At 48.4% G+C, this 18,150-nt stretch overlaps 6 protein-coding genes across 12 annotated transcripts; 3 read left to right on the top strand and 3 right to left on the bottom strand.

The window, feature by feature from the left end:
* Positions 1 to 125: 125 nt before the first annotated feature.
* Positions 126 to 6,970, bottom strand: rdog (red dog mine). Of its 2 annotated transcripts, NM_170399.2 has the most exons (7): positions 6,745 to 6,970; positions 6,402 to 6,593; positions 4,685 to 4,915; positions 2,636 to 4,621; positions 2,022 to 2,575; positions 931 to 1,879; positions 126 to 867 (listed from the first exon to the last, which is right to left on the bottom strand). In NM_170399.2, exons 2-7 carry the CDS (start codon positions 6,479 to 6,481, stop codon positions 543 to 545), a joined length of 4,125 nt encoding a protein of 1,374 aa, NP_733278.1. In that variant the 5' UTR covers positions 6,482 to 6,593; positions 6,745 to 6,970; the 3' UTR covers positions 126 to 542. The 2 variants fall into 2 exon arrangements, with proteins under 2 accessions (NP_733278.1, NP_651678.1); NM_143421.3 differs by having other exon boundaries at positions 6,402 to 6,970.
* An 866-nt stretch (positions 6,971 to 7,836) lies between these two features.
* On the bottom strand, positions 7,837 to 11,568 carry Rpn2 (Regulatory particle non-ATPase 2). Of its 3 annotated transcripts, none has more exons than NM_143420.3 (4): positions 11,484 to 11,568; positions 10,419 to 11,396; positions 9,049 to 10,356; positions 7,837 to 8,790 (listed from the first exon to the last, which is right to left on the bottom strand). In NM_143420.3, exons 2-4 carry the CDS (start codon positions 11,359 to 11,361, stop codon positions 7,979 to 7,981), a joined length of 3,063 nt encoding a protein of 1,020 aa, NP_651677.2. In that variant the 5' UTR covers positions 11,362 to 11,396; positions 11,484 to 11,568; the 3' UTR covers positions 7,837 to 7,978. The 3 variants fall into 2 exon arrangements, with proteins under 3 accessions (NP_651677.2, NP_001263057.1, NP_001263058.1); NM_001276129.1 differs by having other exon boundaries at positions 10,419 to 11,568.
* Positions 11,569 to 11,825: 257 nt separating this feature from the next.
* Positions 11,826 to 13,018, top strand: Slbp (Stem-loop binding protein). The gene is made up of 2 exons (NM_058132.3): positions 11,826 to 12,108; positions 12,170 to 13,018. Exons 1-2 carry the CDS (start codon positions 11,953 to 11,955, stop codon positions 12,842 to 12,844), a joined length of 831 nt encoding a protein of 276 aa, NP_477480.1. The 5' UTR covers positions 11,826 to 11,952; the 3' UTR covers positions 12,845 to 13,018.
* A 279-nt stretch (positions 13,019 to 13,297) lies between these two features.
* eIF2D (eukaryotic translation initiation factor 2D) lies at positions 13,298 to 15,196 on the top strand. Its single transcript, NM_058133.5, has 2 exons — positions 13,298 to 13,802; positions 13,861 to 15,196. Exons 1-2 carry the CDS (start codon positions 13,403 to 13,405, stop codon positions 15,150 to 15,152), a joined length of 1,692 nt encoding a protein of 563 aa, NP_477481.1. The 5' UTR covers positions 13,298 to 13,402; the 3' UTR covers positions 15,153 to 15,196.
* On the bottom strand, positions 15,191 to 16,844 carry Pglym78 (Phosphoglyceromutase 78). 3 transcript variants are annotated; one of them, NM_079822.3, is made up of 3 exons: positions 16,540 to 16,844; positions 15,586 to 16,083; positions 15,191 to 15,523 (listed from the first exon to the last, which is right to left on the bottom strand). In NM_079822.3, exons 1-3 carry the CDS (start codon positions 16,640 to 16,642, stop codon positions 15,357 to 15,359), a joined length of 768 nt encoding a protein of 255 aa, NP_524546.2. In that variant the 5' UTR covers positions 16,643 to 16,844; the 3' UTR covers positions 15,191 to 15,356. The 3 variants fall into 3 exon arrangements, with proteins under 3 accessions (NP_524546.2, NP_001034075.1, NP_001034076.1); NM_001038986.3 differs by having other exon boundaries at positions 16,540 to 16,750; NM_001038987.2 differs by having other exon boundaries at positions 16,540 to 16,730.
* A 75-nt stretch (positions 16,845 to 16,919) lies between these two features.
* On the top strand, positions 16,920 to 18,076 carry CG11882 (uncharacterized protein). Of its 2 annotated transcripts, none has more exons than NM_143419.2 (2): positions 16,920 to 17,141; positions 17,212 to 18,076. In NM_143419.2, the coding sequence occupies exons 1-2, from the start codon at positions 17,038 to 17,040 to the stop codon at positions 17,897 to 17,899; spliced, it is 792 nt and encodes a 263-aa protein (NP_651676.1). In that variant the 5' UTR covers positions 16,920 to 17,037; the 3' UTR covers positions 17,900 to 18,076. The 2 variants fall into 2 exon arrangements, with proteins under 2 accessions (NP_651676.1, NP_001263056.1); NM_001276127.1 differs by having other exon boundaries at positions 16,989 to 17,141.
* Positions 18,077 to 18,150: the final 74 nt, after the last annotated feature.

The raw sequence follows: 18,150 nt of genomic DNA, 5'->3' as shown, positions 1-18,150 counted from the left end.
AAAAAATATATTATCTGTATTTCCCAAACAAAAGTGCTCATCAATGGGTTAATGCGCCGATAATCGCATGTTGAAGATGAAAGGCGAGTGCCGCCGAGAAGGTGATTAAAACACTTCACTCTTTTGTTTCATTTGTAAGTAATAATTCTCAGGCACTTTATTGAGATTGTACGTATCTATAAGTACGATGTGGTAATCCTACATTAGCTACATATTTTAAAAAAGTACCTAAATCACTATTTGTCTTCGTTTAATTGAACTTGCTCTGATTTGTGCACGGCGTTTGCGAATTGCTTTCGATAGGTTTGCCAATTGAACACATGACGTACAAAACATAGGTGATACATATACATTACTCAGTACGCTATGGAACATATACATACATAAATTCGTGGCGATAATCAAGCTTACAAATATTCCGTAAGTACAAGGCAATAGGTATTTCGTTAGCTTTAAGTACAACTTTGCTATGTACATAATACTTTCAGTTCTTATGATCTAAACCTTAAGCAAATCTACAAGTAGATGAGTGTGCGTCTCGGTCACTGGGTCTTCTCCTCCATCGCAAGGGTGATGTTCAAGTCCTCGGCGGCCGTATCATCTCCCAGGATCTGCTTGCTGTAACTTTGCTCCGCAGCCTGTTGCAGGGCAAAGGAGGTGGCTGCGCCCGTGTTGTCCACCAGCTGGCGAAGGTATCCTCCAGTGCGCTGCAGCAGCTCGTACGGATGCCCCAGCTCGCGTACCTCGCCGGCATCCATGACTAGCACACGGTCACTGTCCATCACGGTGTGTAATCGATGGGCTATAGTCAATACAGTGCAGTGCGCAAACTTGGAGCGAATGGTCTGTTGGATAAGCTTGTCGGTTCTGCAAGGGTTATAAAAATTTATATACTATATACAAATAAACTTCTTTATCTCCGTTACTTACTCTGGATCAACGTTGGCTGTAGCCTCGTCCATAATCAGTATTTTATTGTGCCTTAGGATGGCTCTCGCCAGGCACACTAACTGCCTCTGGCCCACGCTAAAGTTGGAACCCCCGTCGTACATACGGCAGTTCAGTCCACCAATTAAAGTTGACACGTAGGAACGCAACTCCACATCGCCCAGAGCCTTCCACATCTCCTCGTCCGAACGCTCGTCCATGGGATCCAAGTTGTAGCGCAAAGTGCCGGAAAACAAAACCGGATCTTGGGGTATGATTGAAACCTGACTGCGCAGATCGTGCAAGCCTATATGCTCAATGTCCACGTCATCAATGCGGATCATACCCTCGTTGCAGGCCAAACGGAAGATGGACTGGATGATGGACGATTTACCGGCGCCAGTGCGCCCCACAATTCCTATTTTTTCGCGCGGTTCTATAGTGAAGTTAAGATCCTTTAACACGGGTGCTTCTTTGGGTGAGTAACGCAACTTGAAGTTTATGAACTCGATGCGTCCCTTGCTGGGCCACTCGCTCTTTGGCTTGAATTTCTCCGGCGTCTCCAGAAGTGCCTCCGACGGCTGTTCCGTATACTCGAGCACTCGCTCTACACTGGTCATCTGGTTTTCCAGCTCCGCTGTCTGCCGCATGCCCCACTGGCACATTCCAGTCATCGTGGTGGAGTGCAAAATGGCCAATCCCACGTCGCCGCTGTCGAACTCGTCCTTAAGCAGCAGAAAGCTGAATGTTACCGCCGTCATATAGACGATACACAGCACGTCTGACCACAAGGCAAAGGCACGAGTGCAGGAAAGGAAGAGAAACCAGGCGGAGGTGTTGGTGTTCTGGTACTCATGGAACTCCTGCTCCAAGGCGCTTTGGGCCTGCAAAGCGCGTATGGTGGTGAGACCCTGGAAGGTTTGGTTAGTCAGCGAGAAAACAGGACTGCGAGCTGGAAAAAAAAGAAATGCAAAAAAGGGCTTTAGGTTTTTGAACTCATCAAAAATTGGAAATATAACAAAAATATGACTATTTGCCAATTCTAATAAAACCTTACTGTTGTACTGAGCCGCAATTACACAATTCATACTTACATATAGACTCCAAGCGCTTAACACTGCGACTGGTGTTTACGTAGAGGTAGCGTATCATGCCCAGAATAACACCAATGATGGCAGCTGGAATCAGGAGCCAATAGTTTGCAATCGCCACAATAATGACAACGCCAGAAACATCGATAATGAAGGCGAGGCAGTCCAGCAGTGTGTGCGGCAGATCCGTATCCACTGTCCTTATATCCTTGGAGAAGCGATTCAGAATTCGTCCTGAGGAGTTCGTATTGAAGAAGTACATGCTGGCCCGAGTGATTCCCCGGAAGAGCCTGTCGTGCAGGTGCAGAGAGATGCGCAGGCACATTTTGAAGAAGCCAAAGGTGCGAATCAGGTAGACTATCAGTGTGGCGCCCAGTATGGTGGCATAGAAGAGTACAAGCTCCTGACGAATGCCTGCCTGGATATCGCTAGCTAATAAAGGCGCTATATATGGATCCGTGGCATTAATCGGCAGCGTATCATTGGCAATCGTCGTGTCGGTTTCGTTTAGTAGCGTTGTAGTGCGATTAACAGCTATTTGCTCTTCCCAAATGACCCTGGAATATGCGTTTATTAATTAGTAATAGAAATCCAAAATGAATTTTTAAATAGTTTACCATCTAGACAAGAAGTAATCCACTCCGGTTAACATAATCCTGGCGCAGACGAACAAAGAAATAACAATGCCCAACAAAAAGGTACTATCCAAGGCTTTGATGTATGAGGCGTAGACGTGCATTTTGATGGAACCCACAGTTTGCTGCTCCTGGTTGACGTCCTCTACATGCTCGTCCGGTCGAAGCAGCTGGTTGTGCTGATGCTCCATGCTCTTCTCGGAATCGCTACGAGACAAATAGCTGCTGACACTGTGAGTATCGATGCCGCTCTCGTCGTGCTGCGTCTGCTCTAGGAATTGAAACTGGCGGGAGCGCTGGAGTTCCTGGTAGCTGCCCTGGGCCATAATCTTTCCGGACCCCATCAACAGCAGGTGCTCCACATCGAACAGATATTGCACCTGATGGGTGACTAGAATTCTAATCTTGTTGGACAGAAAGTCGCGTATACAGCGATCGAAGATGTGCTTGCCAACGTGGGTATCCACAGCAGACAGAGGGTCATCCAGAAGATATATGTCCGCCTTGCGGTAGACTGCTCGAGCTAAACTCACTCGCGCCTTTTGCCCACCACTGAGACTCACTCCTCGCTCTCCAACCACTGTCAAATCTCCGCGAGGCAACAACTCCATATCCCGCTCCAAGCCACACACCTTCACCACCTTCTTGTACCGTCTCTCGTTGTAATCCTCAACAAAAACAATGTTGTCTCGAATAGTTCCCTCGAAGACCCAGCTTTCCTGTGAGGCATACGAGATCTTGCCGTGGACCATGGCTTCACCCTTATCGATGCCGACTTCGCCAAGCAGGACGTTCAAAAAGCTGGACTTGCCGGCACCCACAGGTCCAACGACAGCAGCCAGAGTTTGGTCCTTTATGTCCGTGCTAAAGTCCTCGATGGCACAGTTGGCATGACCATCACTGGTGTCCCAGGAAGCAGATACATTTTTAAGCACCACACATTTTTTCGTTGCCTCCGGATCATAATCCCTTAGACGATTGTGGTGGACTTGGCCATTGGACAGCAAGGAACCGTTTAACTCTACGTTCTTTTGTTTGTCCTTTTTGCTGATTTTGCGCTTGTTTTTGCCTGTTTGTTGATTTGCTTCCAAGTTTATGGGCACCTCCGCTTTGTCTCCGTCTAGTAGAAAATCTTTGCAACGTTTCGCCGAGACCAAGGCCTCGGCAATAAACGTGATAGACATAGGCCAAAAGGTTACCATAGAATCGTTAAGCATGTTGAAATAGGATGAAACTGTGTAAACCTTTTGGGCGGTCAAGGGATCACCAAGGTAAACGTAGGAGCAGAGGGCCAGGAACACAGATAGCGGCGATATCATGGAGGTGCAACCAAGAGCGGCATGGATGTAGGCAGTGCCTCGAATGGCCTTCACCTCCTTGAGGCGAACTTCGGCGATGACCCGGGCAAAGCTTTTCTCCCACGCATACATCTTGATCACCTGAATGCCCTGGATGATCTCGTTCATCAGCTTGACACGCATATCCGTTCGCTCTGCCGTCATTTGGCGATAGTAGGCGGCTTTCTTGGCTGCCCACGCTTGCAGTGGGATAAAGCTGAGCATAAAGGACACACCGATCACAGCCGATATACCGATTTCACGGTACATGAGAAAGCCAATCAGTATCGACTCCATCGGCCCTTTCCATGTATCATGAAGGAAACACAGCGCCACGTCGAAGCGCCCAAGGTCGTTGGACAAAATATTGATTGCTCTTCCTCGCAGACCATCGTTACTGCTGCTCTTCGAGACCTGCAGGACCTTGCGGTAGATGAGACCCGAAAGGGCCAACCGCAGCTTGGTGCCCACTTGAAATATGTAGAAGATGAAAGGGTGGAACGTTATCACAGGCACCAGCATGCAAATCACAATTCCCATGGCATACAAATATGCTGTGTTTTCACTGATATCCGTCTGATTTGTGGCAAAGTAACCGACCAGACCGCCCAGGAATAGCGGCATGAGAGATCTGAACGAACAAAAAGTAAATGGGATTAGCACGGGAGTTAAATTAGCATCCGTTTCTACCTACTTGCAAATCGTTTCGCTTATGGAGAACGCCAGCCCCATGGGCACGAAAATCTTGCCATATGCTCGAAGGATCATCCTCACCACACTGGGATTACTTCGTTTTAGCTCATCCTCCCACAGTTCCGCAAATTTGTTCGTCACTCTTTCACTATCCAGGGTCTTTCTATGTTGATACAGCTCCTCGTCCGTCAGCGGTCCCTGGAGGCCTCGCTTGAACAGGTCTCGCATCCACCTGAAAGATTAAAAGGTCAGAGTAGTAACACAGAAACCTACAGTATAACTACTTTAAAGCACTTAAATCCTGATATCCTTATCTTAGTTTAATTGCAATTAAACTAAAGGCGCACATGTTAAGGCTTACGATGGCAATACAGTAGTACTACAGAAGACCTTTAAATGTTCTGATAATGAGTGAGACAAGGTCATATTCGGTTGTTAGGCCCTAAGATTTTATACGATTTCCTACTCTTTATTGGTGTTTGATTAAGTAAAGTCTATGTAACGAAGACCCCAATTTAGATACAGTAGGCGCTATTTTGCTTAAGGGAACTCCTCTGATAAAACATAGACAAGGCCTGCAAGCGACATCATTTTCTTGGGAATTTCGTCAGTCCAAGATTTGCGAAAACCCCCGGAGGCATTGTTTGATTACATTTTAATAAAACGCTTGTACGTGTGTAGACACTTGCACATATCTATATATGCATGTATAGTGTGGAAACTGGGTAGTAAGACAGTATAAATGTTAATTTGAATGTTCAGTAATGTTGCTTATTCCATGTCAGCAGATTATCGTCCAAATTAACTAACAATAAAATTATGAATGTAGACATGTAGTATTTGTGAACATCAACACCAAATGGGCGTTAATTGATTCGCGTTAATCATTTGAATATTGGATCTATGGGCGACTCGATTCTATCGAGGCAAAATACAGGTTATAAAAATCCAAATTGGTTTACAGACTTTGTTGTCTTAAAATCACCATAAACTCGGATCGGAATCGTACGCTCAGGGTACGCAAAACTAAGACCAATTGATTCAGTCTTCTGACGAATTACTTTTCTTTATGTACCTACTGAAAAATCATGAGAAAACGGGCAATCGAACTCCACGATCTTAAATTAAAACCGCGCTCATGTGACGGCCCTGCCTGGAATCGCTAAGACTTTTTCATAAATTACAATTCAGTCTTATTGTGTACATACATTGTAAATTGTCTAGCCGTAGAGCGAACATTTGAATATTCGTAGTAAATGTGACATTGAATAGTGAATTAAAATTTCAGCCTTATCAGCTCTAGTCAGACTATGAACGCTTTGTTTATTGGAGGAAATCGTAATAAACCCCTGGTGCCAGATCCATCTGGTTGCAATTGGCAAGCGTTCATTGTCGACGCCAGATAAAGATGTAACCTTGTGGCCCGCGGTGACATTTAATAAAACTGTGCCATCGAATTGCCATTCTCATTATAACGGGAACCTTATCAAGCACACCAAACTTATCGGTCCAAAAAGGCTAATACAACTAAACTAATTATACGATAGGTGCTGCCCTGATACGAACCTGATACTACAATATGGTGAGAACACGTGCTACAGAATAGTACATTTGATTTACCGTAAGTGATATTCTCATGACTAATACAGGAGTGACTCCAAGTCTGTTTTCATGTTTTGATTAATTCTACATATCCACACGTTTGTAGTTAAACTCACCAGAAGCTCCATTGTGAGAAGAAGTTGGCTTTGGTGAAGGGATTCTTTGGGCGCACCACCTTCCTCCTGGTGCGGTTCATAACTTTGGGATGGGTACTGGTTCTAAGGTGGCCGGGATCGGGGGTTTACCGTTACGTTGCGGCACTGATTCACTGGCTTTCTCCGCTCCACTCCCCCCTGTCCAACGCTCTCCTGTCGAATTGGATGTTGAAAATCAATAATGCATAGCCGGCAACAACAAATCGGTTTGTCGCTTTCGGTTTATACAATGTACATAGCTATGTACAAATTTGTTGTCTAGGTCGAGGTCAGCAGTGATTTATCCACCGTTATCCACATTTACCGTTATTTGCGCGAGCAGCAGTAACAAAGAACTGGCTACTGCGTCGGAGATGAGTTGTAATTTTGCCGGGTTTTTGGTATATATATTCGTTGTGCTATATGCTAATTAACAGACGTCTGGCACAACGTTCACAATCTGGTCAACACTAGGAGCTATGGGAATTTACACTAATATTACGCGAAATGAGCACCCGCACGGAACAACAAAAAAAACCTACTGAGCTGGGCTAAAGAAATAGCTCTTCATTTATACCCGAGCGCGAGAGAGTGCTCGCAGCGTTGCCACCTAGTCGCATTTTATACCCTTTAAAAGAAGAGTTAAGAGAGGTGTTCTGAGTCCGTCAAATTTTTTGTCACATGGTAATGGCATTTGTTTTCTACCTACTAAATAATCTTAAAAACAGATGACATATTCTTTTGAAATATGTAATCTTCAGAAGGTAAAAATAATATGTTAATTTGCGCTATGATCTGCATCTTCATAAGCAGTAGGAGGGCAAATAGTGAAGCACTGATTTCAACACGGTATCTCTAGGCCGACGCACCGTTGAAGTGCACTTGCTTTTCAGTGCTTGTCCACGGATAATAACAGTGATTTATATAGTGTTTGTATTTGTCCCTTCTTTGCAACGAAAGTGGTTGGAACCAGCCATAAAAGTTATAAACATATTGATCATTTACTTGTTGAATAATTGTTTGCAAATATCAAGTTCCCTTGGCAACGCACATGGGCATTTAGCTTAAAAACATATGATTTCCAAAGATCATTTTTTAACTGCATATACGATCATATGCTTATATTTATAATAATTGAATACCAACCCGATTCGATTGCAATTAACCATCTTAAAATCCAAACATAAGTTTACCTTGAGGCCACGGTGCACCAATCCCCTTTAAAAAACGGCCATGGTAGAGAGCGCTTCTACAAATTCAGAGAGACTGTGGGCAATTGCCGAGCGTTGTGAAATCACTTATTTATGTTTGAGAGGCGGATCTTTCGGCGGGTGGCGAAACAATCTTCTTGATCGAGTTCTAAGGAGATAAAAAATAGGTTGGCGACTACCACCATAAACCAAAGTAGACATTATTTACATCTAATATGATGACCATTTATTGTGTTATAATTAGGGATTAGCATTTCGTGTTCTTGCCGATTAGTTGTTCTCATGAAACGTAAGCAAGGTTGAAAATCGAACAGGATTCACTTAGATAATGACAAACAGCATGCCCATTTAGTCCTCGATGTACTCAAAGGGCTCTGGGGGCTCCGGCTCCTTTTCCTCGTCGTTCATCGGTCCAAATGCGGCAACTGGCTCAACGAGCTCCTGGTCCTCTGCTTTGCCAGTGTGCTGGAATACAATAATTCCACCGATAGTGACATCCTTCAGCGGCTCATACGACTGGCCATCAATAACGCTAAGGACCTTCAGTTGCTGGCGAAGAACGCGGGCGGGATTCTGCAGGATTTCGGAGGTCGGCTCTGGCTCCTTCTTCTCCTTCTTGTCCTTCTCCTTATCCTTATCCTTTTCGCTGCTGGTGCCAGCTGCCTCCTTTTCCTTATCCTCTTCCTTTTTCTTTTCCTTCTCATCCTTCTTCTTGGGTTTCTCATCCGTTACCATCTTCTCATCGGCCTTGGCTTCTTCGTCCTTCTTGACAGCAGCACCCTCCTTGCTGTCCTCGTCCACATCCATCTTCTCATCCTCTTTTTTGTCGGCATTCTCGCGTCTCTTCTGGCGGGCGGCAATGGACAGAACTGCGGTGGCCACCTTCTCGCGCTCCTCGCTCTTCTTCTCCTCCAGTGGGGCGGGATATGCGTATAACGAGGGCTTGGCCGCCGACTTGTACTCCATCTTGGGCATTTTCAGATCGGAGTTCAGGCCGATCACACAGGTGGGTGTGAAGGCAAGGGAAAGGGTGTGGGCCAGGGGGAACCAGTACCAGTACTGGGTGAAAGCCAGCATGCCCACCACTGCCTGCAGGTTGGTGTGTCCTGTACGGGACTGCAGGGACAGAGTAGCGTTTCGGCCACCAGCATCAATAATACCTGGAAATAGTCAATGCCTAATTAGAAAGATCTGGAAAGGACGATTACTAATTATAAATCAATTCCTACAAAAATACCTATAGTCGTTCGCTTAGTTAAAAATGGAATATTTATAATTTTGAGTATCTACTAATCTTATCTCGAAGCTTGGCGGGAAAACTACGGAAACCAATGTTTAATAGATGCAAATTAACAAACTAATTAGCTTTTCAATATAATTGCATAAATAACGAAAAGGGATCGTGTTATATTGCTTACCCTGAGCCAAAATGGCACCGTACTTCGCCATCACATCTTCGTGCTTGTTGCTAATGACCTCGGCGTACAGCTGACGGAAGAAGGTGGACTTGGGACAGCTCTGGTCCGTGTGCTGAATCAGGATCATGGCAGAGGCGATCAAAGCTCCCTGGCGCACAAAGTTGACCGGATCGAACTTCACCATTGGCTCCAGCAGGGCAATGGCCTCACGCAAACCTGTGCCGGCACAGGCGATACCAAGAGCCATTGCGGCTCCGTAACGAACGTGCGGGTTGTAGGACTCTGCCAGAAGGCTGACCACAGAGGGACACTGCTCCGGAGAGCGGAACAGGATGAAGCCGATGGCTGTCACAGCAGCACGTCGCACATCATCATTTACGTCGGAGACGGCCACGTGTAGCAGCTTGCGGATGGCCTTGTTGCTACCAGTACCATTGTAGGCCATAGCTATGGTGTACATTCCCGAGCGGCGCAACACAGGATCCTTGTCGGAAGACAGGCTGGTCACCAGGGGGTCGGCCTCCTCCAAACGAGAGAACATTGTGAGGGAGATGCCCACGGCTAGGCCGCGTAGGATCTTCTCGTGCTGCGTCTCCTGCGCATACGACACCATGTCCTCGATGGCCTGGGCGTTCTTGGAGCCCAGCATGACCATACCCATGGCAATGCCCGCCGCCTCTCCGGTAACCGCGTCATCCTGATACAAATTAAACTTCAGCTGCTCATACAGATCCTGGCGATGGGTGCCCATGCCAGCGAGACCTAGTCCCAGGCAGCCGCCATGACGCACATTCTCGTTTTGGGCATCCTTCAGCTGTTGCAGCAGGTAGTCTATAATGTTAGCTCCGTGATTCGCATGGATCAAGCCCAAAGCATAAAGGGCACCACCCTCAGAGTAACCAGAACTTGGACCGGCCTCCTTTGGCAGATAGCTCTGCATGAGAGCCAGGGAATCCTTCTCGTGACCCCGATGAATTACTCCAAGCGAAGCGGTTGCCGTCAGCTTGGCCCAATTCGTGGCCCTGGCCAGCCAGTCGAGGTTGTCGCGCAGGAATTGGTCGGAGGTGGTGCCGCTGTGCATGAAGGCGTTGGCAATAACAGTGGCTGTGTGGCAGATAGACACGCGGACCGCTTCCTTTGTGCCTCGAAGGACCTGCAAATCGGCGTGGTTGCTGCGGATGAGGAATTGGAGCTGTAGGTCGATGGAAACCTCGCCGGAGAGGATCGATATGAGCTTTTCAATGTTCTTCTGATGCAACTTTTCAACCTCGTTAAGGGAATCGATTGTGCGCTCTACTTTATCATCAGCTAGGTGAATAAAATGCGATTTATAAGTATTTTAAGGGACTGGATTAGAAAACCGGGTTTACCTGGCGTCTCCTCTGTGATATCCTCGTCAGACTTGGACTTGTCTCCCTCCGACTTGGCACCATCCTCGGAGGTGGTACCCTGGGGCTTAAATGTGCTGGGGAGGGCGGTTGGGATAGGAGCGGTGTTTTTGAGGTGCTGCAGCACATTGCCCAGAAACTCTTGCGTGGCCGACTCGTACAAATCAAAGGCAATCTGATAGGCCATCAGATTGTTTGTCTCCACCGAGGACCGTGTGAGGTTGTCCAGCATCTCGGCTACGGCGAAGGGGTCCTCCAGGAAGATGAGGCACTGACACATATTCACGTAGTCCGGCACACCCAGATCACGGTACAGACTGACCAGACAGCGCAGCACCTCATTGCGGAAGCCACGGTTCTGGATGAGGGACATGGTCACGTTGTAGGCGTAGGCCAGCATGCCACGCACATCGTCCGACTTCATGATAGCGTCCTTGAAGGTGTCCATGCGACGGGTCTCCAGAGCGATGCCCAGAGCCTGGCGGAACTGGTTGTCGTCCAGACAGCGCTGAATCATCCTGTTCACAATGCCCTCCAGCCGCTCGTCCACGACACTCGCCTCCTTAGGGTTCTCGATGAACTCCACCCGCTGGGCAATGTAGAAGTCGATGCACTTGGCAATGATGGTCTCCGTGTACTCATTGCGGGCATTCACGTCGAACAGATCACCAGCGCCCAGGGCGTACGTCAGAGCGTCCTCGAAGGAGCCCAGGTGATAGAACACCTTGGAGGCCACCATGCCAGCTAGCTTGTTTTCGGGGAAGCTGCGATCCTCGTGCAGCATCTCGATCTTCTCGATGGACTCCGAGATCTCCGGCCAGAACTCATCCACGATGTTGTCCAGCTTTTTGAGGGCGAACACCTTAAGATCCGGCATTGGCTCATCGAGTAGGGAAATTATCCCCGCGGCGGACGTAAGACTCATTTTCCAGCTGCGTTGTTTCCAGTCAAAAATATGTTCTACGGATTTTAAAGTGACGTATGTTCAACTTGGGCTCGAAAACTTTACGTTTGCTATGAAAACAAATCGTTCTTTTGCGTACTAACCAACAATTGCACCGTTTTAATTTTCAGTTTTCTTTTGTGCCGAAAAAATGCTAAATCACTCGGTAAGCAGACAGTGTTGGTAATGGTTGGTTGCTCGATGTCTTGCTATCGATGTGTACCGATGCATCGATATTGTTTGAGCCTCCCTCAGACAATTTAAAAATCGCTGTTAATTTTCTGTATGTTTAAATATGTATTGGACATCAAATTTTAACAAAATTGAAATGAAATGTAATACATTTGGAGCATAGTTTGAAATTAGTTGTGAGTGACCAGGTTGTTCTGTGTTGTGGTACCTTTTTGCCGCCTTCTTACCACCTCCACTTCTGGGCACACTGAGCATCGCATCTACAACAAAAAACGCGCGAAGGTTTGCGCAGAAAACGCAAAACACCGCCGCGACAACATCCTGGAGCAGCGGACCGCATCATACACAGCACAGTAAACAAACGAAAGATAATTGCACAACATGCTCTGCGAGGATCAGCACATGTCCGTGGAGAACACACCGCAGAAAGGCTCCGGCAGCCTGAATTCCTCAGCATCCTCCATTTCGATCGATGTGAAGCCCACCATGCAGAGCTGGGCCCAGGAGGTCCGCGCGGAGTTTGGCCACAGTGACGAGGTAAGTGAAGGTTGGCTGCTACGATCGGGAACACAATTAATTCTCTTGTTTGCACGTGCAGGCCTCCAGTTCCTTGAATAGCAGCGCTGCCAGCTGCGGTTCCTTGGCCAAAAAGGAGACAGCCGACGGTAATCTGGAGTCCAAAGATGGCGAGGGCCGGGAGATGGCATTTGAGTTCCTGGATGGCGTCAACGAGGTAAAGTTCGAGCGCCTGGTCAAGGAGGAGAAGCTAAAAACGCCCTACAAGCGCCGACACTCGTTCACGCCGCCCAGCAACGAGAACAGTCGCTCCAACAGTCCAAACAGCAGCAACTCCTCGGCCAACGGAGATGCAGCTGCGCCCAAAGGCGGCAACAATCCCCATTCGAGGAACTCAAAAAAGTCTGGCAACTTCCGCGCCCACAAGGAGGAGAAACGGGTGCGCCACAACAGCTACACGTCCTCCACCTCATCGTCATCCTCCTACACCGAAGCCGATCCCGCCATCCTAAGTCGCAGGCAGAAGCAAATAGATTACGGAAAGAATACTGCCGCCTACGAGCGCTATGTGGAAATGGTGCCAAAGGACGAGCGGACTCGCGATCATCCGCGCACCCCGAACAAGTATGGAAAGTACAGCCGCCGCGCCTTCGATGGGCTCGTGAAGATCTGGCGCAAAAGCCTCCACATCTATGATCCACCTACACAAGCGCGCGACACGGCCAAGGACAGTAATTCCGACTCGGATTCTGACTAGGATCGAATCTTGTTACCGGGCCGGGCTATGTTTTTCAAATATCGGGGGTTTAACTACTAATTTTTATTTCAAGTACAAAGTTAAAACTATGAATCAAACACGCATCTTCGAGTCACAAGGCCGTGTACGGGGAATTGTTACGCAGATGTTTTGTTGAATAAAATGGCGTCTTACAAGATCCTGGGTTTTCTGTCGTTTGCTACCTGAGGAAGTCCTTGGTGATTCGAAATTTTCCGGACCGCCGGCATTTTTACTGCGCGTGCTGTCCTTGTAATAACGTCTGCTCTTAACTAATTTTGATTTAGGGTAGAGTTATTGTGAAAAGAAAAGACAGGACTCACTTCTTTATTTTATGTTAATTTCTTTTTCTGCATCTTATTCTTATGTTTCTTATACTTGGTTTTAGAATATCGAATCCCATTGATATTTTTTTAAATATACAAACTGGCGAGAAAATAGCTAAAGCAGCACCCCCGTTTGCCAGTTGTTTGTTTTCACTGTGCATGTGCCACTCCAAACCATTTCACGAACTCCTCAAGTGCACACCACCAAACACAGATGTTTCTCAAGCCGTACAGACCCAAGAGCAGTGCTGCCCTCAAGGGATCCGATAGCAAGAAGTTCCGGCAGCGCGTGGAGGCGGCGTTCCCCCATGTGTCCGTGGATCAGCTGGTGCCGGCGAAGGCGGCGGTGACCCAGGTGAAGATCCTAACGCACGGCGGTGTTCAGAGCATGGTCTACTGCGTGGACAAGTTGCCTTTGTTCTTCGAGCTGGACGGCGGTCAACTTGTGCCCACCCTGTACACCCTGTGGATCGTTCCGGACATCCTGCCCTATTTCACCACCCACGAGGGTGTGTTACCCAAGCTGACGAACGGAGCGGATCTCATGCTGCCCGGAGTGGTGCCCCTGGGCGTGGGACTGAGCATGTACGGGCACTTCAAAAAGGGACAGTTGAGTGGGTATCTGCTTGGGATTCCCCAGGTAACGAGTATTGATCTCATTGTCTTTTTCAGTGGCCGTAAACCTCACAAACAACAAATCTGCGGTGGGCGTGGGCCAGTTGGCTCGCTCCAGCGATGAACTGTACATGTGCGGAGGTCACGGTGTGGCCATCAAGATGCTCCACCTCTTTGGGGACAAGCTCTGGTCGCATGAGCCCAGTCTGGTGCAGCAAATCCCGCTGGTCAAGACAAAGGCCTTGTCTGGCGAGGATTTCCCTGCTCTTGGGTCTGAGACGGAAAGGAGAAAGACCGCCAGCCCAGCTACTCCCGCTCCTGTGACCTTCGCTACGGTGGCCCAAACCGAGGAACTGGAAACGGAAACTGCTGCTCTGACCTTGGAAAGCCAGGAAGCTCCCGAGTCCGACGAAGAAGCCGTGGAGGAAGCCTCACCAGAACTTATACTCAAGAATGCCTTCCTCTCCGCCTTGAAAAACCATGGAAAGAAGCTGCCCCTGCCTCTGCTGACGAGCAATTTCTACAGACTCTATGTGGTCACGGAGGCCACGGAGCAAATCGACCTGAAGAAGACGCGCTACAAAAAGCTCTCCAACTTTCTGGCCGAGATGGTGGACCAAGGATTCATTGTGGTGCGGGAGGAGAGCAAGGGAGTGGATAAAATCACATCTGTGGACCTGGAGCACCCCGAAGTGGTGAACTTTATAACCGATGTCAAGGCAAGCGAAGCTAATGGAGCGGCGTCCGAGACGCCCCTGTTCCACTCCGAGCTGAAGGAGATGTACATAGTGACCGATGTTACGGCGGCCTTCTTCACCAAGCTGAATTACAAGCGCGGCGAGGGAATCCCGGCGGGTCAGATCAAGAAGATTGTGCGGGAGTACGTGAGCAAACATGGTCTCCTCCATCCGCTGACCAAGCTGGTGCGCCCCGACGACACTCTGATCGAGCTGTATGGTAACAGAGAGGTTTCGCTAAGCGAGATGTGCTCCCTCATCACCAGCAAGATGGAGCACTCCTACCAGATGTGCAGCGGCAAAGATACGAGCGGGAAGCCCCTCATCCAGATGTCCCTGGCCACGCGATCGGGCAACAAGAAGGTGACGCTGGTCAGCAACATCGAGGCGTACGGCATCATCCTGGCCGAGTTCATCAAGCTGTGCAAGCAGGGAGCCGCCGCCAGCACCAGTGTGGTGAAACTGCCGCACCAAAAGCACGAGCAGCTGCAAATCCAGGGCAACCAGGTGCGATTTGTGCACACGCTGCTCACGGAAACGTACAAGGTGCCGCCCAAGTGCATCCTGGGCCTGGAATTGGCCAAGGACGGCAAGAAGAATAAGAAGAAGTGAGCCGGACAATAAATGAAGCCTCCTCCGCCTGTCCTCTTGAGTGTAATAATAAATTATTTATTAACTGTAGTGGGGATGAACCAATTACTGCTACGCGAACAACAACAACGAATGGGATTGGCTACATCTTGAACAGAAGCGTAATCAGAATGCTCTGACTTGTGCCGTATTTGAGTGGATTCTCATGAGGTGTGGCCTGCGTGCTTACTTGGCCTTGCCCTGGGCGGCCACAGCCTCGATGGCCTTCTTCACGGTCTCCTCGTCGCCGAGGAACTGCATGGACACCACCGGCTTGAAGTTCTCGTCCAGCTCGTAGACGAACGGAATGCCCGTGGGCAGATTTAGGGCCATGATGGCGTCCTCAGAAAGGTCTGGATTGGACAAGGATATGGTAAAAAGATGATATGATATATGTTATGTCTCCCATGCTCACTGTCTAAATGCTTGACGATGCCACGGAGGCTGTTGCCGTGGGCAGCGATCAGGATGCGCTTGCCCTCCTTCATCTGGGGAATGATGACGTCGTTCCAGTAGGGCAGTGTGCGTTCGATGGTCAGCTTGAGGGACTCGAACTGGGGGAACTCCTCGGGCTTGGGACCCTCGGCGTAGCGGGGATCCTTGACGATGTTCTCGTAGTACGGATGGCCCGGCTCCATCGGTGGTGGCGGGGTGTCGAAGCTGCGACGCCAGATCTGCACCTGGGCCTCGCCGTACTTGGCGGCGGTCTCGGCCTTGTTCAGGCCAGTGAGTCCACCGTAGTGGCGCTCGTTCAGGCGCCAAGTCTTCTGGATGGGGATCTCCTTGTGGCCACTGGCCTTCAGGATGCTGGCCAGCGTCACCTGGGCGCGGGTCAGCACCGAGGTGTGGGCCACATCGAACTCCAGGCCGGCATCCTTGACGGCCTTGCCGGCGGCTAGGGCCTCCTCCTGACCTGTTTGGGCAAATGTTTAGCGAACATTAAGTATACGCCGTGTTGGGTAACGAACGTAAGCCAATTTAATCTAATTGAAAGGCATGCGTTTAATTTAATTTGATTACTAGGGTTAAAAAAAGGCGATAACCTATCAAATTATGCTCATAAGCATAATCTGAACTTTAGAAACATATGAGATGGCAAATTTTTGACTTTAAAGTGTAACAAACTAGAATTTTGATGCTTCTGAAAATTGCACTGGAAAGCTTTTGTTTGTAGAGACCTATTTTTATCACAGAAAAGTTTGAATGAGATAATGTTGCACTAGGTCAATGAAGATTAATTTGGGTAAATGAAAAGGAATACTATTGTGAAACTGATCAAAGCAAAGGATCATCGATTGGAAACTAGATGTACATCAGATTTTTAATCCCACATATGAGGTTTAAATTTCAAATTGATGTAATCACTCACCCTTTTCGCTGAGGTTGGCGTCGTACCAGCCGCAGAACTGATTCTTCTGGTTCCACTCGGACTCGCCGTGGCGCACCATCACGATCTTGTACTTGCCGCCCATTTTAGCTGCGTTGATCACTCTGCGGATAATTGTGTACTCGTTCTTAAGCTGCCGCCTTGCTGCGACTGCAATATGTGGGAATTCTGCTGAAGTTTGACCTACAAGGGAGCCGTCCAAGGTCGCAGCTGTCAGGCCGCGATATTGCCGTTCTGTTGGAAAAACGTAGTGCGCAGATGCGGTGCCTTCTCTGATTGGACTCCGGAGTATGGTCTTATTGGAATAGCGCGTCAAGCTACCTTCAAATGTCCAATTAGTTTGCGCTGTGCAACAGGTTGGCATCCCCCGCGCAGATGTTATCGCTCGCGTTTGTCATCACTATATTCGTGTTTTGGTTTTTAAATTTGGCTGTTTTTAAATTTTGCTCCCATAAATTCCAACTTTTTGTCACTTAAAGCATGTGCGAAAAGGTCACCGCGCGCTGCACTTGGCCCCAGCTGTCGGGCAACGGGCTGGACCAACTGGTGGCCACCCGCTTGTCCGACGAAGACGTCTTTGTGAAGTGAGACAAAGGATTCCACGCCCCGAAACTGGTTTTTATCAAGTAATTTTGAAACCTCCTTTGTCCGCAGGCCCGACTTGGACGACGTGATCGACGAGAATCGCGCCGTGCTGTTTTCCATGCAGTCGGCGGATCCGCCGCCGCCTTGTGAGCTGCGCTTCCAGATCCCGAACCGCTTCAAAATCGCCGCGCTCACCCTGATTTGCAGCGCTCCCAAGGTGGAGCTGTTCATTGGACCCTTGCAGGAGTACTGCGAGACCATCTACGGCACTTGCGTCGACGATGAGGACCCAGAGGTTGCGGTGCGACCCTATCGCTATGACATGGAAATCGACCGATCCGGGATAAATGACATAAACCTGAAGATGCTCACCTCGGCCAGCGAGATCTGCGTTTACGGAGCCCTGCTCCAGGTGGCGCCGAATCCCAACGGCATAACCACCCAGTTGCCCAGGCCAATGGATGCGCAGCGAATCCAAGAGCTGCTGCAAAGGGGTGGCACGAGTCCCTTGAAGAAGGAGGAGCAGGCCGAAAAGTTCGAGCAGTTCATGAGCCTGATGAAGGGCTATTCCCCGCAGGCGAAGGACCAAACCCAAGAGACTGCACCGCCTTCCACCGATGTTGCAATCCTCAAGGAGCACATCGACATGAGATTTGAGAAGCTGACGCTGTTAGTGTCTAAGAGACTGGACAACTTCGAGGCCCAGCAGACGGAAAAGTTAAACAAAATTATTGCCTTGCTGGAAAAGGAAAAATAAGTAATATACCATTAATTTGCTAATCTGTAATTTCTTTCTTAGCATTGTCATCATTGTATTTTGTAATTGTTGTAAAAGACTGTTGGTGCGAATATTTCGAATGTGATTAGGCAACATATTTAAGTTTGGTTTTGAATGTAATGTACATTAAATAAAATATTCTTCTCTTAAAATCATAAATTTTTTCTTTTTCGCTTGGAATATTTGAATTTCAACCACTTTCGATAGACCAACATCAGCTGTGCCCGAAC

The sequence above is a fragment of the Drosophila melanogaster genome, chromosome 3R, assembly GCF_000001215.4.
Source record: "Drosophila melanogaster chromosome 3R".
Taxonomy (NCBI): domain Eukaryota; kingdom Metazoa; phylum Arthropoda; class Insecta; order Diptera; family Drosophilidae; genus Drosophila; species Drosophila melanogaster.
This window is presented reverse-complemented; position numbering and strand designations above follow the sequence as displayed.

What these genes read in the sequence shown, in the direction of transcription:
- rdog (NM_143421.3), bottom strand. Translation starts at nt 6,481, where the DNA reads ATGAACCGCACCAGGAGGAAGGTGGTGCGCCCAAAGAATCCCTTCACC. An exon ending in TTCTCACAATGGAGCTTCTG is followed by an intron (nt 4,916 to 6,401) that starts GTGAGTTTAACT and finishes TTAATCTTTCAG; the next exon opens with GTGGATGCGAGACCTGTTCA. An exon ending in TAAGCGCTTGGAGTCTATAT is followed by an intron (nt 1,880 to 2,021) that starts GTAAGTATGAAT and finishes TTTTTTTTCCAG; the next exon opens with CTCGCAGTCCTGTTTTCTCG.
- Rpn2 (NM_001276129.1), bottom strand. Translation starts at nt 11,361, where the DNA reads ATGAGTCTTACGTCCGCCGCGGGGATAATTTCCCTACTCGATGAGCCA. An exon ending in TATCACAGAGGAGACGCCAG is followed by an intron (nt 10,357 to 10,418) that starts GTAAACCCGGTT and finishes TTATTCACCTAG; the next exon opens with CTGATGATAAAGTAGAGCGC. An exon ending in CGGTGCCATTTTGGCTCAGG is followed by an intron (nt 8,791 to 9,048) that starts GTAAGCAATATA and finishes GACTATTTCCAG; the next exon opens with GTATTATTGATGCTGGTGGC.
- Slbp (NM_058132.3), top strand. Translation starts at nt 11,953, where the DNA reads ATGCTCTGCGAGGATCAGCACATGTCCGTGGAGAACACACCGCAGAAA. An exon ending in AGTTTGGCCACAGTGACGAG is followed by an intron (nt 12,109 to 12,169) that starts GTAAGTGAAGGT and finishes TTGCACGTGCAG; the next exon opens with GCCTCCAGTTCCTTGAATAG.
- eIF2D (NM_058133.5), top strand. Translation starts at nt 13,403, where the DNA reads ATGTTTCTCAAGCCGTACAGACCCAAGAGCAGTGCTGCCCTCAAGGGA. An exon ending in CTTCAAAAAGGGACAGTTGA is followed by an intron (nt 13,803 to 13,860) that starts GTGGGTATCTGC and finishes TGTCTTTTTCAG; the next exon opens with TGGCCGTAAACCTCACAAAC.
- Pglym78 (NM_079822.3), bottom strand. Translation starts at nt 16,642, where the DNA reads ATGGGCGGCAAGTACAAGATCGTGATGGTGCGCCACGGCGAGTCCGAG. An exon ending in CGCCAACCTCAGCGAAAAGG is followed by an intron (nt 16,084 to 16,539) that starts GTGAGTGATTAC and finishes TTGCCCAAACAG; the next exon opens with GTCAGGAGGAGGCCCTAGCC. An exon ending in CATCGTCAAGCATTTAGACA is followed by an intron (nt 15,524 to 15,585) that starts GTGAGCATGGGA and finishes TGTCCAATCCAG; the next exon opens with ACCTTTCTGAGGACGCCATC.
- CG11882 (NM_143419.2), top strand. Translation starts at nt 17,038, where the DNA reads ATGTGCGAAAAGGTCACCGCGCGCTGCACTTGGCCCCAGCTGTCGGGC. An exon ending in GACGAAGACGTCTTTGTGAA is followed by an intron (nt 17,142 to 17,211) that starts GTGAGACAAAGG and finishes CTTTGTCCGCAG; the next exon opens with GCCCGACTTGGACGACGTGA.